General features: G+C 42.3%; 1 protein-coding gene across 1 annotated transcript in view; it reads right to left on the reverse strand.

Annotated features, from left to right (window-relative positions):
* Positions 1-20,371, reverse strand: part of LOC140458518 (fibrillin-1-like) — a 574,711-nt gene that overhangs the window by 243,353 nt on the left and 310,987 nt on the right. Inside the window, exon 19 of the mRNA XM_072553247.1 lies at positions 14,818-14,943. Coding sequence (XP_072409348.1) covers positions 14,818-14,943 — 126 coding nt within the window. The remainder of the gene's footprint in view (positions 1-14,817; positions 14,944-20,371) is intronic.

A 20,371-nucleotide genomic window follows, 5' to 3' on the forward strand; every position in this document is an offset into this window, starting at 1 on the left:
ATAGCAGATACAGTGTTGGGAATGGGGGGGAGGGCGGGGGGGAGGGGGGGTTGTTTTTCGGAGGCCATTGTGCAATTAGTCGAGTGTCACTGAGATCAGTTTTGGGGCCACAATTAGCAAAATATATATTAATGGCTTGGACAAAAGAAATGAATACACTGTTGTCAGATTTGTGGACAAAACAATAATAAGTGGAAAGACAAGTAGTGAGGATGACACAGAGACCTTAGAGGGATATATACAGAATAAGAGAGTCTACTGACAACCTTAAGCCCTTACCCAACAACCACAGCTCATGCAAAAGTTGTCTTTTGCCAAGTATTCTAATTGTGTCAAGTAACCAACCCTCCTGCCACTAGAAACAGTCTCTCACCATTATCTTTTCTGCAACTCTCTTGACTTTAGATGTCTGTGCTCAATCTCCCCCTTAGGATGCCAATCACAGTCATAGTGTAACGAAACTCCCTGACTTTAAGCACTGGTCAAGTGGTGACAGGGACACATCATCTCAGGTCTCCACACACCATGTCCATAAGGTGAGGTTAACTTATTTACATCCAGAGTTAGGTCAAGGGACACAGTCTGTTGTATTGGTATTAGCAATGGCAATTGACGAATAAGTGGACATAGGACCTCCTACACCCTGTCTGTGCGTGACAAACTGCTGAGGAACAGGACTCTTCCTGTTCAGCAAACTGGGAAAGTTTACTTTTGTTTTGAATACGGGGACCAAATGTCTTCAACTTGGTTAACACAATGGGAATTACGTGCAGTGATGATGCAAGGAGGCTTGGAGTGGACTTGGATAGCTTACATAAAGGAGCAAGAATGTGGCTGAAGGAAAATCACATGGAAAAGCAGATTTTGTAAATGGTAAGAGATTGGGAAATTGTTAATGTCTAAAGAGACCTGAATGTCCTTGTTCATGAGCCACTGAAAACTGACGTACAGGTGCATCAAACAGTTCTGAAAGCAAATGGTACATTGGACTTCATCAGAAGAGGATTTCAGTACGGGAGTAAAGAGTTCTATTAACAGACCTTTTGGAGAGACGTACACGTGGACAACTCATTTTTTTTTCTCTATAATTATAGATGTAGAAGAGAGGAGAGTTTTTTTAAAAATGGATTTGTGTTTATGGAGCTTTTGGACAGCTCTTGAGTGAGTTACTTTTTGTTTCAGAAGGTTGAAAGCTGGCTGCTGGACCACTTGAAGAGAAGTCTTTTTTAAATTCTATTGTTTGGTTAAGTGGTTGCTTTAATTTAAGATTCATATTTGATTTTTTAAAAAAAAATTCTTATTTTTTGTATGTTTAATCTTAATTCTTTGAGTAAGGACAGGTAGTTTGTTTCATACAAAAGGTGCTAGTATAGAACATAGAATAAGCTACTTCTTTTTAGGTTTAATGTCACTGATGACATACAAGAGGCATGAGCGTGATGACTAGTGGTTTAAAAAATGATTATACAGCATGATCACTCAGATAGGTGGATGACTGTCAGGAAAGCTAAGAAGTTAGTTCAGAAGTCTCCCGTGGCTATTCCTTTCTCAAACAGATATTCAGTTTTGTGTACTGTTGAAAAGGTTAGTCTCTCAGGGGAAAACAGAAAAGGCAGTCTTGGGCACTAAGAACAAATCTTATGTTAGACGGGGTTTGACAAAATTTAAAACAATAATTGTTATTGGAGACTCTCCTGTCAAAGGTACAGACAGGAGATTCTGCTGCAGGGACTGTGAATCTAGCATATGCTGGGGTTTTTCTAGTGTCAGGATTAAGGATGTCCCAAAACAGAGACAGAGGTACTGGGGAGAATGAAATGGAGTCTTTACGGGAAGCAGGGTGTGAGGATGTATAGACAACGTAGCTATGGGAGCCGGTGGGATTGTACTGGATATTAGTGGCCAACTTATCCCTGGCATTGGAAACAGAGATGTTGAGGAAGGGAATGAAGTAGTCAGAGATGGACCAGGTGAAAGTGAGGGTGGCGTGGAAATTGGAAGTGAAATCGAAAAATTTTTCCAATTCTGGATGAAAGAGGGAAGCAGCATTGACGACATCATTCGTATACCGGAAAAAGAGCTGTAGGTAGAGGCTGGAATAGATACCACACAAAGAGACAGGCATAACTGGGGCCATGCAGGTAACCATTGCCGCCCCTCTGACCTGAAGAAAATGAGAGGAGTTAAAAGGGAAGTTGTTCAGGGTGAGGATGAGCTGGCTAGGCAAGGGGGGCTGGCAGTGGATGGGGACAGTTCAGGCGTCTGCTCCAGAAAGATGCGGACAGCCCCGAGATTATCCTGGAGGGTGACAGACAAGTAATGGGATTGCACATCTATAGTAAAGAGGAGGTGGCTGATGCCCACAAACTGGAATTTTGAAACCGGCGTAAAGTGTGAGATGAACTGCAACGTAAATGGGCAAGGACTGGACCGGGGAGAAAAGACCGATTCAAGATAGAAAGTGATGATTCAATTGGGCAGAGGCAGGCAGAAATAATGGGTCTGTCTGGGCAGTCCTGTTTGTGGATATTGGGAAGCATTACAGTTCGGGAAGCCCTGATCCAAGCCTTCCAGAACCTGCTTGTGATATTTGTACAAGATTCCTCAAAGTGATACCAGGGCTTAAAGGGATCAATAATGAATACATGTTTAGTTTGACATTAGAGGATTCAGGGGTAATCTGATCATGATCTTTGAAATTTTAAAGGGAGTTAATAGGGTAGTTACAAATAAACTATTTTTTCTAGTGAAGTCATTATCATAAAGTTAAAATGGTGAGAATTTGACAAAGGATTTTGTTATGGTAATGATCTGGAATGCACAACCAATAAATCAGAGATGATCAGTGATTTCAAAAGGAAACTTAATGGGCAATTGAAAAGAACAAAACTTTTGAGGATTTGGACATAGAGCAAGTAAAGGAACAAACTGGATTACTCTGTCTACTCTGTAGAGAAACACTGCAGATGAAATGGGCCAAGTGGTCTCCTCCAGGACTGTCATGACTTTTCCATGACTATGTCAGAAATGTGATGCAATATTCTCCACTTGCTTGCATGAGTATTTCACCAAAACACTCAAACAATCTAGGACCATCTGTCTGGCAGAAAGCAGAGATTTGGGATAAAAGGACCCTTCTTAGGATGGCAGTTGCTGACAAGTGGGGATTTCCACAAGGCTCAGTGTGGGGACAATTTTTCACTTTATATGTTAACGATCTAGATGAAGGAACTGAGGGCGTTCTGGCTAAGTTTTCAGATTATACAAAGAAAGGTAGAGGGACAAGTTGCATTGAGGAGGCGGGGAGGCTGTAGAAGGATTTGGACAGGTTAGAAAAGTGGGCAAAGAAGGGGCAGATGGGATACAACATGAGAAAGTGTGAGGTCATGTACTTTGGCAGGAAGAATATAGGGATGGACTATTTTCTATAGAGAAAATCCAAAAGTCTGATGTGTAAAGAGACTTAGGAGTTCTAGTCCAGGTTTAGGTTGAGTCAGGAGTGAGGAAAGCAAATGCAATGATGGCATTTATTTTGAGAGGACTTGAATGTAAAAGCAAGGATATACTTCTGAGGCTCTAGAAGGCTTGAGCCAGGCCACATTTGGAGTACTGTGATCAGTTATTCGCCCCATATCTCAGGAAGGATGTACTGGCTCTGGAGCATGTTCAGAGGAGGTTCACAAGAATGGTCCAAGGAATGAAAGGCTTAACATATGAGGAACATTTGTGGACTTTGGGTTTGTACTCAATGGGATTTAGAAGGATGAGGGGAGATCTAATTGAAACATCCAGAATACTGAATGGCCTGGACAAGTAGATGTTGGGAAGATATTCCCATTGGTAGGACAGACTTGAACCTGAGGGCACAGCCTTAGAGTAAAGGGATGTCCCTTTAGAATGGAGATAAGGAGACACTTCTTCAACCAGAGAGTGGTGACACTATGGAATTCATTGCCACAGAAGGCTGTGGAGGCCAGGTCATTGAGTATATTTAAGACTGAGATAGATAGGTTCTTGAGTATCAACGGGATCAAGGGTTATGGGAGAAAGCAGAAGAATGGGGTTAAGAAACATATCAGCCATGACTGAATGGGAGAGCAGACTCAATGGGCTGAATGGCCTAATTTCTGTTCCTGTGTCTTATGGACAAAGTCTCTTGTTTGATTGGCAAAACATAACAAATTTACAAGATGCAATGCAACATTCATGTTACTTCCTCCAATCGTACCTTCCAAATTAGCCCTAAATCAGACACTGCTGGTTCTTCTATAATGCAATGGTTGCTTTCTTGTGTAACCCTGCATTATAGAAAACCCATGCTTTAGAAACAGAGCTTGAAGTGTTGGCGACGTAATTGCATTACAGCTAACACGTTTTAAAATGCTTTAGAAAATGTGCCCCCAATTTGTCAATCATGTTATAGCAAAATCGCGTTAATTAAGCGTGCGATAAACCAGAATGACCTGTAGTAGATTCAGAAGGGGATATAATAACTTAGGGATTGGCCTAAAATAATTCTTTTTAAGAATAAATAAAACCTAATTAATGAAATGGCAATACTGGTGATGTGTTGTTCTTGCGTGATGTGGGAGCTGGTGGACCATACTGTGAGCCAATGTGAGCATATCTGTAGTGTGTGTCTCCAGCTCAAGGAACGCCAGCTCAGAGTTGATGAGTTGGAATCAGTGCTTCAGACACTGCTGCAAATCTGGGAGGGGGAGAGCTACTTTGATACTGTCTTCCAGGCAGTCACGTTCTGTAGCTGAAATATTTCAAATTTGACCACTGGTCAGGATAGGAGGGTGTGATAAGTGAGGCAGGTAGAGGGATCCTAAACATAGCAATGGACAAGCCTCAGCTCTTGACCTTGTCCAACAGGTATGAGGTACTTGCTCACTGTGTGGATGAGGAAAGAGTCTGAAGGGAAGATGGTCAAAGCGACCACTGCATCATGGTCCAGGAAGCCATTCAAGTGAAGGCAGCACAAAGGAAAATGATAGTGCTAGGGGATTCTATAATTAGGGGGTCAGATAGCATCCTTTGTGAGTTACATCAAGAGTTTGCATAGTGTGTGGGATGGAAGATGGACAGATTGGACAGTTCAAGACAGCGGTGCTGATTTGGAGGATTGGATTGCGGTGAGATGGGGAAGGGGAGATGAGGAAACTGGTGAAATTGACATTGATGTCGTGTGGTTGGAGGTTCAAGGTGGAAGATGAGGCTTTCTTCCTCCAGGTGTGGGTGGCTTGGATTTGGAGGTGGAGGAGGCCCAGGACTTGCATGTCCTTGGTGGAGTGAGAAGAGGAGTTGAAGTGGTCAACCACAAGGCTGTGGGGTTGTTTGGTATGTGTGTGGAGAAAGTGAGGACTGCAGATGCTGGAGATCAGAGCTGAAAATGTGTTGCTGGAAAAGCGCAGCAGGTCAGGCAGCATCCAAGGAGCAGGAGAATCGACGTTTCGGGCATCAGCCCTTCTTCAGGAATGAGGAATGTGTGTCCCAGGGATGTTCTCTGAAACGTCCTGTCTCGCCAATATAGACGAAACCACGTCGAGAGCAATAGACACAGTAGATGAAGTGTTTGGAGTTGCAGGAAAATCTCTGCTGGATGTGGAAGGATCCTTTGGGATCTTGGATGGAAGTGAGGGTGGAGGTGTGGGTGCTGGTTTCCTGCTGCCCTCTTCCTTCCTACCTATCTGCTCCAGCCACCCCTCTGACCTATCACCATCACACCCCACCTCCATCTACCTATCGCCTTCCCAGCTACCTTCCCCCAGCCCCATCCCCACCCTCTTATTTAACTCTCAAACCCCTTCTCCATACCCCCAGCATTCCTAATGAAGGGCTTATGCCCAAAACATTGATTCTCCTGCGCCTCAGATGCTGCCTGAGCTGCTGTGCTTTTCCAGCACCACACGTTTCGACCCAAGATCCTAGTGGAAAGGCTAAATAGGATGGTCACAAGGACTTTAAGCTTGTTTAAGGAAGGGAAGGCTGGGGAGAAGTCTTCAAGTTTCTAGAACAAGTAATAGGACAGATAGTATGGAAAGGATCAGGAATCTAATATCAGGCACAGCAGGTAACTATGAGAAAAGAGGTGGTCAATGCAGAACAGAGTGCGTTGTACTTAAATGCACTTGGTATGCGTGACAAGGTGAATGAGCTGGCAATGCAGATTAAAATTGGTAGGCATGATGTTGTAGGCATTACAGAGGTATGGCTGCAAGGACACCTTAGAACTTAAATATCTAAGGATATAAGAGTTAGGCAGATGGGCAGAAGGGTAAGGTTGTCTTGTTAGTGAGAAATTAAATTAAATCAATAGCAAGAAATGATATAGGTCAGAAGGCATAGAATCTGTGTGGGTAGAGCTAAGGAACCTCAAAGGGAGAAAAGATTCAGATGGCAGTTATGTACAGAGCAGAAAATAAATCAGAAGATAGAAAAGGCATGTAAGACAGGTTCTAATACAATAAGCATGAGGGACTTCAATATGCAGGTGGACTAGGAAAAACAGATTGGTAGTGGATCCCAAGTAAAGGAATTCATGGAATGTCAATGAAATTTTTTTTGAAATGTGTGGTGGAGCCCACTAGAGCTGGATTTGGAGATGTGCAATGACTTGATTAGGGAACTTAAGGTGAAGGAACCCCAAGGAGGTAGTGATCACAATATGATAGAATTCACCCTGCAATTTGAAGGGAAGATGATTGAATCAGATGTAACAATATTATAATTGAGTAAAGGTAACTACAAAGACACAAGGAAGAAGTTGGCCAGAACTGATTGAAAGGGTAGCCTAGCAGGAGAGATGGAGAAGCATCTTTCTGGGAGTAATTCTGGAGTCACAGCAGGAATTCATCCCAAGGAAGATGAAACATACCAAGGGGAGGATGAGGCAACCATGGCTGACAAGGGAAGTCAGGGAGAGTGTGAAGGCAAAAGAAAAAGCATACAATGTGGTTAAGATTAGTGGGAAACCTTTAAAAACTAGAAGAGGACAACTAAAACAAGCAATAATAGGAGAAGATGGAATATGAGGGTAAGTTAGCTAGTTATACAAAACAAGATTGTGAGAGTCTTTTTTCATTAAAAATAAGACAGAAACAACGATGGACACGGGACTGCTGCAAAATGAGACTGGAGAAGTAATAATGGGGAGCAAAGAAATGAAGGAGAAACAGAATGGGTACTTTGCGTCAGAGTGGAAGAAATCAGCACCATACTAGAACTTCAAGAACATATGATTATAGTGGTCATCACTGAAGAAGTGCCAGGGAAACTGAAAGATCTGAAGGAAGATAATCCACCCAGACCAATGAAATGCACCCCAGTATGTTGGAGGAGATTGTGGATGTATTGTTGGTGACTTTTCAGCAATCACTGGAGTCAAAGACAATGTTGTCAAGGAGAATACTGAAATACAGGCTACTAGATTAGACGGAATTGAGGTTCACAAGGAAGAGCTGTGAGCAATTCTGGAAAGTGTGAAAACAGATAAATCCCCTAAACTGGATGGGATTTATCCTATGATTCTTTGGGAAGCCAGGGAGGAGATTGCAGAGCCTTTGGCTTTGATTTTTATGTCATCAATGTCTACAGGAGTAGTGCCAGAAGACTGAAGGATAGCAAATGTTGTCCCCTTGTTCAAGAAGGGGAGCAGAGACAACCCTGGTAAATATAGACCAGTGAGCCTTATTTTGGTTGTGGGTAAGGTGCTGGAAAAGGTTATAATAGATAGGATTTATAATCATCCAGAGAGGAATAAGTTGATTAGGGATAGTCAACACGGTTTTGCGAAGGGTAGGTTGTGCTGTATAAACCTTATTGAGTTCTTTGAGATGGCAACCATACAGGTGGATAAGGGTAAAGCAGTTGATGTGGTGTATATGGATTTCAGTAAGGCATTTGATAAGGTTCCCCATGGTAGGCTATTGCATAAAATACGGAGACATTGGATTGAGGGTGATTTCGTGGTTTGGATCAGAAATTGGCTAGCTGAAAGAAGACAGAGGGTGGTGGTTGATGGGAAATATTTATCCTGGAGTTCAGTTACCAGTGGTGTACCATAAGGATTTGTTTTGGGGCTACTACTGTTTATCATTTTTATAAATGACCTAGATGAGGCTGTAGAAGAATGGGTTAGTAAATTTGTGGATTGCACTAAGGTCAGTGGAGTTGTGGATAGTGCTGAAGGATGTTGCAGGTTACAGAGGGATGTAGGTAAGTTGCTGAGCAGGGCTGACAGGTGGCAAATGGAGATTAATGTGGAAAAGTGTGAGGTGATTCACTTTGGAAGGAGCAACAGGAATAAAGAGTATTGGGCTAATGGTAAGATCTTGGTAGTGTAGATGAGCAGAGAGATCTTGGTGTTCATGTACACAGATCCCTGAAAGTTGCCACCCAGATTGATAGGGTTGTTAAGAAGGCATACAATGCATTAGCTTTTATTGGTAGAGGGATTGAGTTTGGAGCCATGAGGTCATGCTGCAGCTGTGCAAAACTCTGGGGTGTGGCCACACTTTGAGTATTGCGTACAGGTCTGGTCACTGCATTATAGGAAGGATGTGGAAGCTTTGGAAAGGGTGCAGAGCAGATTTACCAGGATGTTGCCTGTTATGGAGGGAAGGTCTCATGAAGAAAGGTGAAGGATTTGAGGCTGTTTTTGTAAGAGAGAAGAAAGTTGAGAGGTGACTTAATTGAGACATATAAGATAATCAGAGGGTTATATAGGGTGGACAGTGAGAGCTTCTTTCCTTGGATAGTGGTGGCTTAGCATGGTGGGCCATAGCTTTAAATTGAGTGGTGATAGACAAAGGACAGATGTAGGAGGTAGTTTCTTTAGTCAGAGAGTAGTAGGGGCGTAGAACGCACTGCCTGCAACAGTAGTAGACTCGCCAACTTTAAGGGCATTTAAATGGTCATTGGATAAACATATAGATGAAAATGGAAATAGGGTAGATGGGCTTCAGATTGGTTCCACAGGTAGGCGCAACATCGAGGGCCGAAGGGCCTGTACTGCGCTGTAATGCTCTATGTTCAAAGAGGATTCCAGAGAACTGGAAAATAGCTAATGTAATGGCACCACTATTTAAAAAGGAAAGGAGGCAAAAGATGGGAAATTAAAGGTCAATCAGTCTGACCTCAGTCATTGGTAAGATTTGAGTTCATTGTTAAGAATGAAATTGGATGAGGAGGTTGCTAAATAAGAGCCCATGATGTTTGGGGGAAGGTACTGACATGGTTAGAGAATCGGCTGACAGACAGAAGACAGAGTAGGCATGTCTTTTTCAGGATGGCAGCCAGTGACTAGTGGAATTCTGCAGGGGTCCATGTTAGGACTACAACTATACATGTTATACATTAATGATCTGGATGAAGGGATTGATGGCATTATTGCTATGTTTTCAGGTAATGCAAAGATAGGCGGAGGGAAATGTAGTATTGAGGAAGCAGGAAGGTTGCAGAAATATTTGGACAGGCGAGTAGGCAAAGAAGTGACAGAGGGAATGCAATGTTGGAAAGTGTGAGGTTGTGCACTTTGGTGGGAAGAATAGAGGCGTAGACTACTTTCTGCATGGAGAAAGGCTTCAGAATTCTGAAGCACAAAGGGACTTGAAAGTCCTAATTTAGGAATCTCTTCAGGTTAACATACAGGTTCAGTTGGCAGTTAGGAAGGCAACTGCAATATTGGTACTCATTCCGAGAGGACTGGAATACATGGCAGGGATATACTGATAAGGCTGTATAAAGATCTGGTCAGACCACAATTTGAAATATTGTGAGCAGCTTGGGCTCTGTATCTAAGGAAAGTTATGCTGGCATTGGAGGGATCAAGGGAATGAAGGGCTTGTTATATGAGGAGTGGTTCAGGACTTTGGGTTTACACTCAAGAGTTTAGAAGAACAATAGGGGATTTCATTGAAACTTGCAGAATACTTGCAGAGGCTTGGATAGAGTGGAAGTGAAGAAGATGTTTCCATTAGTAGGAGGGTCTTATGGTCAAACTCTCTACCGCTTAACCGGAGAGGCCCTGAAGATGTATGGGAGAATCGCAAGCTGAAATTCTCCTCCAAGCTACACAACATCGTGGTGTGGAAATATTCTTTCATTTCTTGACTGTTGCCGGGTCAAAATATTGAAACTCCATTCCTTACTGTACGTTAGGTGTATCTACACCTCAAGGACTACTGTGGTTCTCCTTCTCAAGGGCAATTCAGGATGTTGGCCTTGCTGGTGTAGTCAGTTCCATGAAAGAACTTAAAAAGTAAGGATACCTGGAATCATGAAAGGTAATATAAAATGTTCTACCTTTGTATCACAGCTGGGAATAGCCTGTATTCCCACTGGGAACCCTGAAATCTGACATTTTTGAAAGAAGAAAGGGATCAACGGAAGAATGTTAAAGAAATCCAGAGGATTCCGGCCTTATTCCTGGGAAGCTGGTGGAAGATGGGCATAGACCTGACAGCATAAACCTGCAGCTGAGGACAAATTCATTCATTCTGAACTCGGGGAAATAATCAGGGTGACATCACAGGGAAGTAGTGAGTTATTTGCTGGTAAGGGAGCTATCACTCGTAACTCATCCTAAATAACAGTTATTTAAAAAGTGTAAAATTACTGAGGGATAAAGATAGAGAGTAAGACAAACAAAGTTTAAATCATGGCAGTGAAAGGCAGCAAAGTGGAATATGTGATTTGTTATACATAGGGAGTCATGGACCTTACCAGTGTTCAGATGACTATGTGTGCAGGAAGTGCCCCCAACTACACAAACTTGAGGTTTAGGTTTCAGAGCTTGTGTGGTGACTGAAGGTTCTGTGCCACGTCTGTAAGGCTGAGAGGTACATGGACAGCACGTTAAGAGAGATGGTCACACTGCAACTCAAAGGACTGGAGAAAAGAAATAAATGGGTGACCACTAGGCAGTCACAGAGAAACAGACATACTGCAGGAGACCCCTGTAGTCCCACTCACAAATCACCTTTCTGTTCTGGAAGCTGAGGGTGCCACTGTACCTCAACGGAGTGTAGTCAGAGCCAGACTTCTTGCATCACAAGTAGTCTGAATGTACAGGAGGGGAGGAAGAAGAAAGAAAGAGCAATAGTTCAACAGGGGATTCATTAGTTAGGGGATATTAAAGGCGTTTCTGCAGTCACAGTTGCGACTCCAAGATGTTGTGTTGTCTGCCTGGCAGCAGGGTAAAGGATATCACTGAGTGACTGTAGGGTATCCTGAAAGGGGAGGGTGATAAGTTAGAGGTTGAGGTACGCTCTGATACTGACGATATAGGTAGAATGAGGGAAGAGGTCTTGCATCAAGAGTTCAGGGAGCTAGGCAGTAAATTAAAATGCAGGACCTTGAAGGGTGTAATTTCAGGATTACTCCCGGTACCATGCGCTACCAAACACAGAAATAGGAGAATAAAGCAGATGAATGCGTGGCTTAAGAGTGGTGCAGGAGGGAGGCTTTTACATTCCCAAATCACTGGGAAGTGTTTCTGGGGAAGGTTGGACCTTTACAAGTTGAACTGTCTGCACCTGAACCAAAATGGGACTAACATTTTTGCGGGAGAGTTTCCTAGTGCTGCAGGGAGGATTTTAAATTAGTTCAGCAGTGGCGGGGACAGAATGAATTAGTTCAACAGTGACATGGCAGGACAGAAAAGTACAGCGAGTTCAGTTATTTTATATCTCAAATGAGTAAGGCCAGTCTGGATGGCATCTACTTTATTCACAGGAATATTAAAGGTAAAACAGACAAGCTAAGTTTATGAATTGACATGTGGAATTGTGATGTTGTTTCCATCACAGAGATGTGATTGAGGAAGAGACAAGACTGGCAAATTGAAGATTCCAATCTTCAGGCAGGACAGGGAAGGGTGCAAAAGTGGAGTTGATGTTGCATTATTACAGGCAGAAACCTTCAAACATATAAGAAGTATTCAAATGTGCCACTTGTAATGGTAAATACAAGGCTATGGCTCAGCTGCTGGAGAATGGGTTTAGAATGATTAGGTGGTTATTTTTGACAGGTGAGTATGTGGTGGGGTGAAGGGCCCATTTCTGTGCTGTAGCTCTCTATGATTCTGTGATTAGTGAGGGAGTCAGTTACTGCGATAAGGAGGAATGATATCTTGGAATGTCATCAAATGAGGCTTTGTGGGTAGATCTAAGGGATAAAAAGGGGGCAGTCACACTATTACAAGTGCATTATAGGCTCCCAAAAGGTCAGTGGGGAATTGAGCAGCAGATATGGATCAATTCACTAAGGAGTGTAAACATAATAATAGATTAATTATATTAGTGGATTTTAGTTACTTCAATACAAAAGGTTTGGTTGTAGATTTCTCAAAATATATACAGGAAAGCTTTTTATATCAATATGGAGGTGGCTATACAAGGGATAGTTCAGTGCTGGACCTAATTCTGGGGCATGTAGCCAGACAGATATTTGAGGTGACAGTGGGGGCATTTTAGTGATAGTGACCACAATACAATGTGTCTTAAGTCTGTTATGGAAAAGGAGAAATATGGTCTATAAAAAGAGTGCTTTGGTTTGGGGTAAGGCAAACTTTCGTAAAATAAGGCAGACAGGAACAACTCTTGAGGATTAATCTACAGCAGAACAGTAGGATGTGTACACAAAGGTACTGGGAAGAGTACCTTTGATATGTTCCCTGTAGGCTGAAATATAAGAGTACAAGCCCAGAGAAACCAGGATGTCTAGGAATATTCAGAACTGGATAAAAAAAGAGAGATGGATAATAGGTACAAAGGGAGCAAAACAATATAGGACCTAAGGGATGGAAAATGCAGGAGTGGGGAGCTCAAGAAAGCAAAGAAATAAATGACTTACATGAGCAAGTGGAAGGGTAGGTTAGTAAGTTTGCCGATGACACAAGGTTGATGGAGTTGTGGATAGTGTGGAGGGTTGTTGTAGGTTGCAATGAGACATTGACAGGATGCAGAACTGGGCTGAGAAGTGGCACATTGAGTACAACCTGGAAAAGTGTGAAGTCATTTACTTTGGAAGGTCGAATTTGAATACAGAATATAGGGTTAAAGGCAGGATTCTTGGCAGTGTGGAGGAATGGAGGAATCGTGGGGTCTATGTCTATGGATCTCTCAAAGTTGCCATACAGGTTGATAGGGTTTTTAAGAAGGCATGTGGTGTGCTGGCTTTCATTAGCGGTGAGTTTAAGAGCCGTGAGGTTATGCTGCAGCTCCATAAAGTCATGGTTAGACAACACTTGGAATATTGTGTTCAGTTCTGATTGCCTCACTATAGGAAAGATGTAGAAGCTTTAGAGAGGGTGCAGAGGAGATTTTCCAGGATGCTGCCTGGACAGGAAGGCATGGATTAAGAAGAAAGGTTGAGGGAGCTAAGGCTTTTCTCATTGGAGCGAAGAAGGCTGAGAGGTGACTTGATAGAGGTTTACAAGATGTTGAGAGGCATAGATAGAATGGATAGCCAGAGATGTTTTCTCATGGCGGAAATGTCTATCACAAGGGGTATAATTTTAAGGTAATTGGAAGAAGGTTTCAGGGAGATGTCAGAAGTAGGTTCTTTACTCAGAGAATGGTGGGTGTGTGGAATTCTCTGCCAGCAGTGGTAGTAGAGTCAGATACATTAGGGACACTTAAGTGACTCTTGGACAGGCACATGGAAGTTAGTACAATGAAGGGTGTGTTGTTTAGTCTAATCTTCAAGTATGATAGAAGGCCGGCATAAATTGAGGGCTGAAGGGCCTGTACTGTGCTGCACTGTTCTCTGTTTTAAAGAAGGGCCATGAAGAAGATTGGATGGCAAGATTAGGGTGCATTCCAAGATATTCTTCAAGTATACCAAGGGGAAGAGAATAATCAGTGGAAGAATAGGGCCCATTAGGGACCAAGGAAGAAATCTATGCATGAAGCTGGAGGACTTTGGTGGAATGTTAAACAAGTACTTCACAGCTGTCTTTACTCCAGAGCAGGAGCATATAAGTATCAAATTCAAGAAGATTAACTGTGATGTTCTTGAGCAGTTTTATATCAGAAGCGAGGAAGCATTGGAGGCTTTAGACGGTTTAAGAGTGGACAAATCCCCAGGTTTGGTTGATTTACATCCGAAGCTGCTGTGGGAATTGAGGGGGAAATAACAGAGGCCCTATCCCAATTCTTAAATTATCTCTGTGGTATGTCCTTATTTGCCACCCAATTACAGAATTTCTTCTACATAAAAGAAAATTGACCAAATGATCCATATTTAGTGTAGCCAGATTGGGTGCATTCACCAAAAATTTTCAATACCGTGGCATTTTTAGTCCCCTACTCTTACAGTACTCATTGCTTACCCTGAGAACATGTGTTCTCAGGGCCTAAGGAAACAGGAAGATATAAAATTGAACTAATCAATCACAATCCTGAGTTATACGGATTGTATTTTTCACTTTCACAGAAGTCTTTGAAACTACTGCAGGAACTATTGATACAAGCACATTTTCAAATCTCATCATAGCAGTTAGAATTTTCAAATTCTGAAATAAAAAGCTAGTATCAATAATGGTGAGCACAGAACTGTATCCTTTGGTCCTATTGCATGACACCGAATTATACAACAGCGCAGAAATTGAGAATCTGACACAATGTATAATTTAGCACAGAGATTGCTCATTAGGGCTAAAATTAATTATGTTGTCAGATGTAACTGTTAACTTTATCCTTCACATGTATCCAACATGACACACACAGAACTATTCTCCACGAATCTTATATGAAAACAGGCAAGTTAAAAAGCCCCTAGAGGGACACTTGTGTAGACTGAAGTTTTTACCTTCACATGTTTCAGATTCAGGTTTAAATACATATCCCTTCGGGCAGGAACAAGTAAAACTCCCAGGTGTGTTTCTGCAGAGACCATTGTCACATAACAGACTATTAATAAAACATTCATCGATATCTGAAAATAAAGAAACATTAAGCATTAAAATAATAAACAAACATTCATTTTATTATTTAAAACTCAGCAGGAGATTAATTTCACAATGTGATTAGATTAGATTGCTTACAGTGTGGAAACAGGCCCTTTGGCCCAACAAGTCCACGCTTCAAAGAGCAACCCACCCAGACCCATTCCCCTACACCTAACACTATGGCCAATTCACCTAACCTGCACATTTTTGGACTGTGGGAGGAAACCGGAGCACCCGGAGGAAACCCAAACAGACACGGGGAGAATGTGCAAACTCCACACAGCCTGAGGTGGGAATTGAACCCAGGTCTCTGGTGCTGTGAAGCAGCAGTGCTAACCACTGTGCCACCCTGCCAATATGTGAAAGACAAACTTATCTTCAAGCAATGAGATGGTGCTTATGCTTCTACAAAAGAATTACGCAGGTTTGATTCCACTCTCAGTCTCACTATCTCAATAAAATGGTGAATAGCAAGTAAACATTTCCTAATTGCATGGTTTAAGGGAAGTCTACATCACCAGCTTCTTAGTGAGTAGTCAAGAGTATCCTGGGAGCAGATGACCAAGTCCATCGTCTTGCCACAAGAGATAAATAATTTTAGCATTCATGATTCTCAGGGTTTCAGGACATATCACAACATTATAAGAGTGGTGTTTGAAAAGAATGGTTAGATATCACAACCTGAAATCAATATTTTAAAATTTAAATGTGAAGTTGAACATGCTCGTGATGTGCATAGAGATGTTGCTTTATAATGATACGAAGATTTTTAAACATGGACTACTTGTGAACAAATCACTGTGATGTGTGGATTTAACACAACATTTGTGAATCTCAGTGAAAGTAGAAACATTAAGAGTAAATTTTATCAATCGTTTCCCTGACATTTGTTTTTGGAGTTTGGTTGTGTAACATAGTGCTTTTGTAACTGGACAAATAATCCAGACTCAGAGACTAATGATCCAGAGACAATTCAAATCCCTATGACACATAGTAACTAAATAAATCTGGAATAAAAGAAACTTGAACATGGAACAGTACTTAAGAAGCTACTAAATAGTTTTCAAAAACGACCTTTTTCACGAACATTTTTTAGGGAAGAACATCTACAGCATCGTCCCAGTCTGTCCTATATGACTCTAAATCACAGAAACATGGATGAAGCTCAGTCGCACTCTGAAAAGGCCTAACATGACTCTCAGTTGTATCAAACTGCAATGCAAAAATGAAGTGAGATAATCGTTGTTGTGTCTAACACTGGAAACGACAAGGAGAAAGTGAGGACTGCAGATGCTGGAGATCAGAGCTGAAAATGTGTTGCTGGAAAAGTGCAGCAGGTCAGGCAGCATCCAAGGAACAGGAGAATCAATTTTTCGGGCATCAGCCTGAAGAAGGGCTTATGCCCGAAATGTTGATTCTCCTGTTCCTTGGATGCTGCCTGACCTGCTGCACTTTTCCTGGAAACGACAAGGGACAACCAGACTTGCGAATATTTCCTCATTAAATTTTGGGGATATGCAATACATACAAAATACTGAACAGCTGTTCCATTGACCAGTCAAACAACATATATATATTACAAAAACCCAAAGAATTGTGGATGCTGGAAATCAGAAACAGATTTCAGAACAGAAATCAGAACACACTTAGACATTTCAGCCAACAAGCCAGGCTCCTCTATTATCTTACAAAAGGAAAGCATTGTGAATATTGGAAATCTGAAACAAAAACAAAAAATGTCGCAAAATATAAGCTCAGCAAGTCAGACAACATTTGTGGAAATGTCATCAACCTGAAACTTTAGCTCTGACTTTAACAATACCTGAGCTGCATCTGTGCAGAGAAAGATGTAAGTTTAGGTTTCAGGTTAATTTTTGCTGCGTGATTTGCTGTGCAATTCTTGCATTTTTGCTTTTGTCTGCTGTCATTATCCCTGAGCGTATCTAACAACAAAACAAATCAAAGAAATCTGTGGGAGCTCTGTGGTATTCTGTTAGAAAGGAGTGGTCCTGACCATGATTGATTCTGGATCCCATGAAGTCTTGTGGCACCAGGTTAAACTTGAAATCTCTTACTTGTTGAGATCTATTGATCTCTCTCAGACTATCAATAAGTAATGCACATTGAACAGCACATGAAAAAAATATTGAGAGCCGCAATGACATTGAATGTACTCAAGTGGAGGACATCAATATCCACAACTAAGACAGGGTCAGTAGCGAGCCAATTCCTTTAAGCATACATCACACTGGGCCAGTAGCAGGTGGGAAGATACTTAACACAAATGAAGTATTTATTTGACCTTATCTGCACAACCAGTGCATAATTCTTACCGAAACAACGTCTTATCTTTACATGTTGTGTTGCAGACTATTTCCTGAAACACCATAGTTTTCCGAAGGATTGCCATATTCAAGAATGTTTCTTGTACAATCATTTTAGCAGAGTAGCCAGCCAGAGATCATTACCATGAAGTTGCCCTTTTCTGACAGTCAGTTAGGCGACAGAGTCAATGAGTCTGGTTAGGCCACAGCGAGAGTGTTGTGTGCAGTTCTGGAATCCACATTAGAGACGGGATGTTAATACACTGAAGAGGGTGCAGAGGAGATTTTCCAGGATGTTGCCTGGGTTGGAAATGTTTACTTATGAAGAGAGATTGGAGAGATAGTGGTGCTTGTCCTTGGAGCAGAGGAGACTAAGGGGGGACATGATTAAGTTGTATCAAATTATGAGGGGGGGGGGAGGGATTGGTAGGGGGATGGCGGTGGCACAGAATACATTGGACAGGAAATGACATTTCCCGCTTGGTGGAGGAATCAACGACCAGGGTTATAGATTTATGATAAGGAGTATGTGGTTTAGAGGGGATGTGAGGAAAGTTTACTCACCCAGAGGGCGGTGGGAATCTGGAACTCACTGCTTGAAAGGGTAGTCAGGGCTGAAACCCTCATTATATTTAAGAAATATTTAGTTCTGCACTTGCAATGCCAAGGCATATAAAGCTATTGGGTAAAAACAATGACTGCAGATGCTGGAAACCAGAGTCTCGATTAGAGTGGTGCTGGAAAAGCACAGCAGTTCACGCAGCATCCGGGGAGCAGTAAAATCAACGTTTCGGGCAAAAGCCCTTCATTAGGGCTTTTGCCGAAACATTGATTTTACTGCTCCTCGGATGTTGCCTGAACTGCTGTGCTTTTCCAGCACCACTCTAATATAAAGCTATTGGCCAAGTATTAGAATAGAATAGTTAGGTGACTGCTTTAGACTGGCACAGACTGGATGGACTGAAGGGCCTTTTTCTGTTCTGTAGATTACAATGACTATGACAGATTTCACAATTAACATATCAAGAATTGCTGCATTTCAACAGTAAAATTTGAGTACAGGATGGTGTTTATTAAGCTCTGTGAAGAAATGATTTGATTCAGCTGTAGATTCATGCAAATAATGCAATGGAAGAATGCAAGTAGCTAGAGATTAGCAGCCAGTCAATCAAGTTCACACCTTGTATTGTAGCCAATGAAAGTATCAGCAAGAGTTGGGTCCAGAGATGATCCCATGGTAGCAGCATCTACTTGGGCAGACATGATGCTGTTAAAACGGGTTAAATATTTTGGTGAGATCAATGCAGAAAATATATGACAGTTTCATTTGATTGCAGCATTTCTTTTGCATCTGCAAGGCTGAGGAGCTCATGTCAAATGTGGATCCTCCAGTGAAACCAAATGGGACTGGGTGGGGGGGGGGGGGGGGTACATGGATTCAATCAAGATCCAAAGTCTGACAAGGGCAACACAGACAAATAATTTTGATACTAAGATACCAAGCAGAAAGGTGCTTGAATAGATGTTGTAATCCAAAGTAGATAAACAGGAGGCTGGAAGAACACAGCAAGCCAGGCAGCATCAGGAGGTGAAGAAGTCAATATTCTGGGATTAACGCTTCTTCAGGACAAAATGTGGGAGTAGGGGGAGCTACAGATAAAGGGGGGGGGTTGGGTGGGGAGAATAGTGGAATGGTGAGGTAGTGATAGATGGACACAGGTAGTGGGTTCGACCTGGTTGGTAGATGGGAGGGATGAATCTGGTTGGTAGCTGGAAGAAAGGGTTGGTATGTGGAATGGAAGGGAGGAGGCAGGGTTGGTGGGGAGTGTGGTGTGAACCAAGGAGTGGCGAAGCGAACGGTTCTTGTGAAAGGCAGAAAGGGGTGGGGAGGAGAAGATATTCTGAGTGTAGGGTCAAATTGGAGTTGGCAGAAGTATTTGAGGATGATACGTTGGATGCGGAGGCTGGTGGGGTAGAAAGTGAGGACAAGGGGGACTGTATCTTCATTATGTTTGGGGGGGAGTCTAGAGCAGTGAAGCAGGGAATGGAGGAGGTGCAGTTGAAGGCTGGCTGGATGACAAAGGAGGGAGAAAACATTGTTTGAAATAGGAGGACATCTGGGATGCTTGGGAGTGGAACATCTCCTTCTCAGAGCAGATCCATAAGAGATGGAGAAATTAGGAAAATGGGATGGAGTTTTTGCATGATACAGGGTGGGAGGGGGTGGGGGTCTGTGGGTTTACAGAAATTGTTGGTCCATTAGCTGTCACCAGGGATGAAAACGGAGAAGTCATGAAAGGGGAAGAAGGTGTCTAAAATGGACCACGTGAAATTGAAGGCAGGGTGGAAATTGTTAGCCAAGATGATTAACTGCTTCAGTTCAGCATGGGTGCAGGATGCAGCACCGATGCAGTCAGTCCTTGTTCTTATAAGAGGTCACAATAATCTGTGTACCATGTATATTCTGTAGCACTGCCCGAGAAATTCATGTAGTCACCATTTGAGGGTCAGTAACTGTGTTTGATTAATGTATTATGACATTACATTTTGAACTTTGCGAAGAGCACATCAATCAATAAATCAATTGCTTTGCTAAGCTCCTAACTGTGGTTACAACATCTAGATCTTCTATGACAGGCAGGCTCTCTTTTTGTCTGGAGAGCCCTTGATGACTTTGTTCTTCAGAGTACAGTTCAAGGTAGTGCTTCATCCATCTCTTCAACTGTTTATTGGAGTTGGTGATTACATCCAATTCCCTTATTTACAAAGGAATTGCATTCCTTACTGACACGCCTGTTATCTTTTAGATCCTATTATAAAAGACTCTGTGCAAAATGACATCTGGATATTCTGGCAACTGTACCCTGTAGCTACTGGTGCAGGGCTTTGCAATCTGCTGGATTTTACTTCAAGCAGCCTATCAAGTTCCACGTTGATCACAGATGCCTTACCCAGATTATTAACCAGATACTAGTGTCTGTCGGTCCAGTCTTAATGTTCCAGCTTGCCAGTTGTAGAGTTAGCATCAGAACCTTTCCATTCAGACCCCTACTGAAATTAATGAAGCTGGACTGCTTTACTCCCATTATGG

This window comes from Chiloscyllium punctatum, chromosome 33 (assembly GCF_047496795.1).
Source record: "Chiloscyllium punctatum isolate Juve2018m chromosome 33, sChiPun1.3, whole genome shotgun sequence".
Taxonomy (NCBI): Eukaryota; Metazoa; Chordata; class Chondrichthyes; order Orectolobiformes; family Hemiscylliidae; genus Chiloscyllium; species Chiloscyllium punctatum.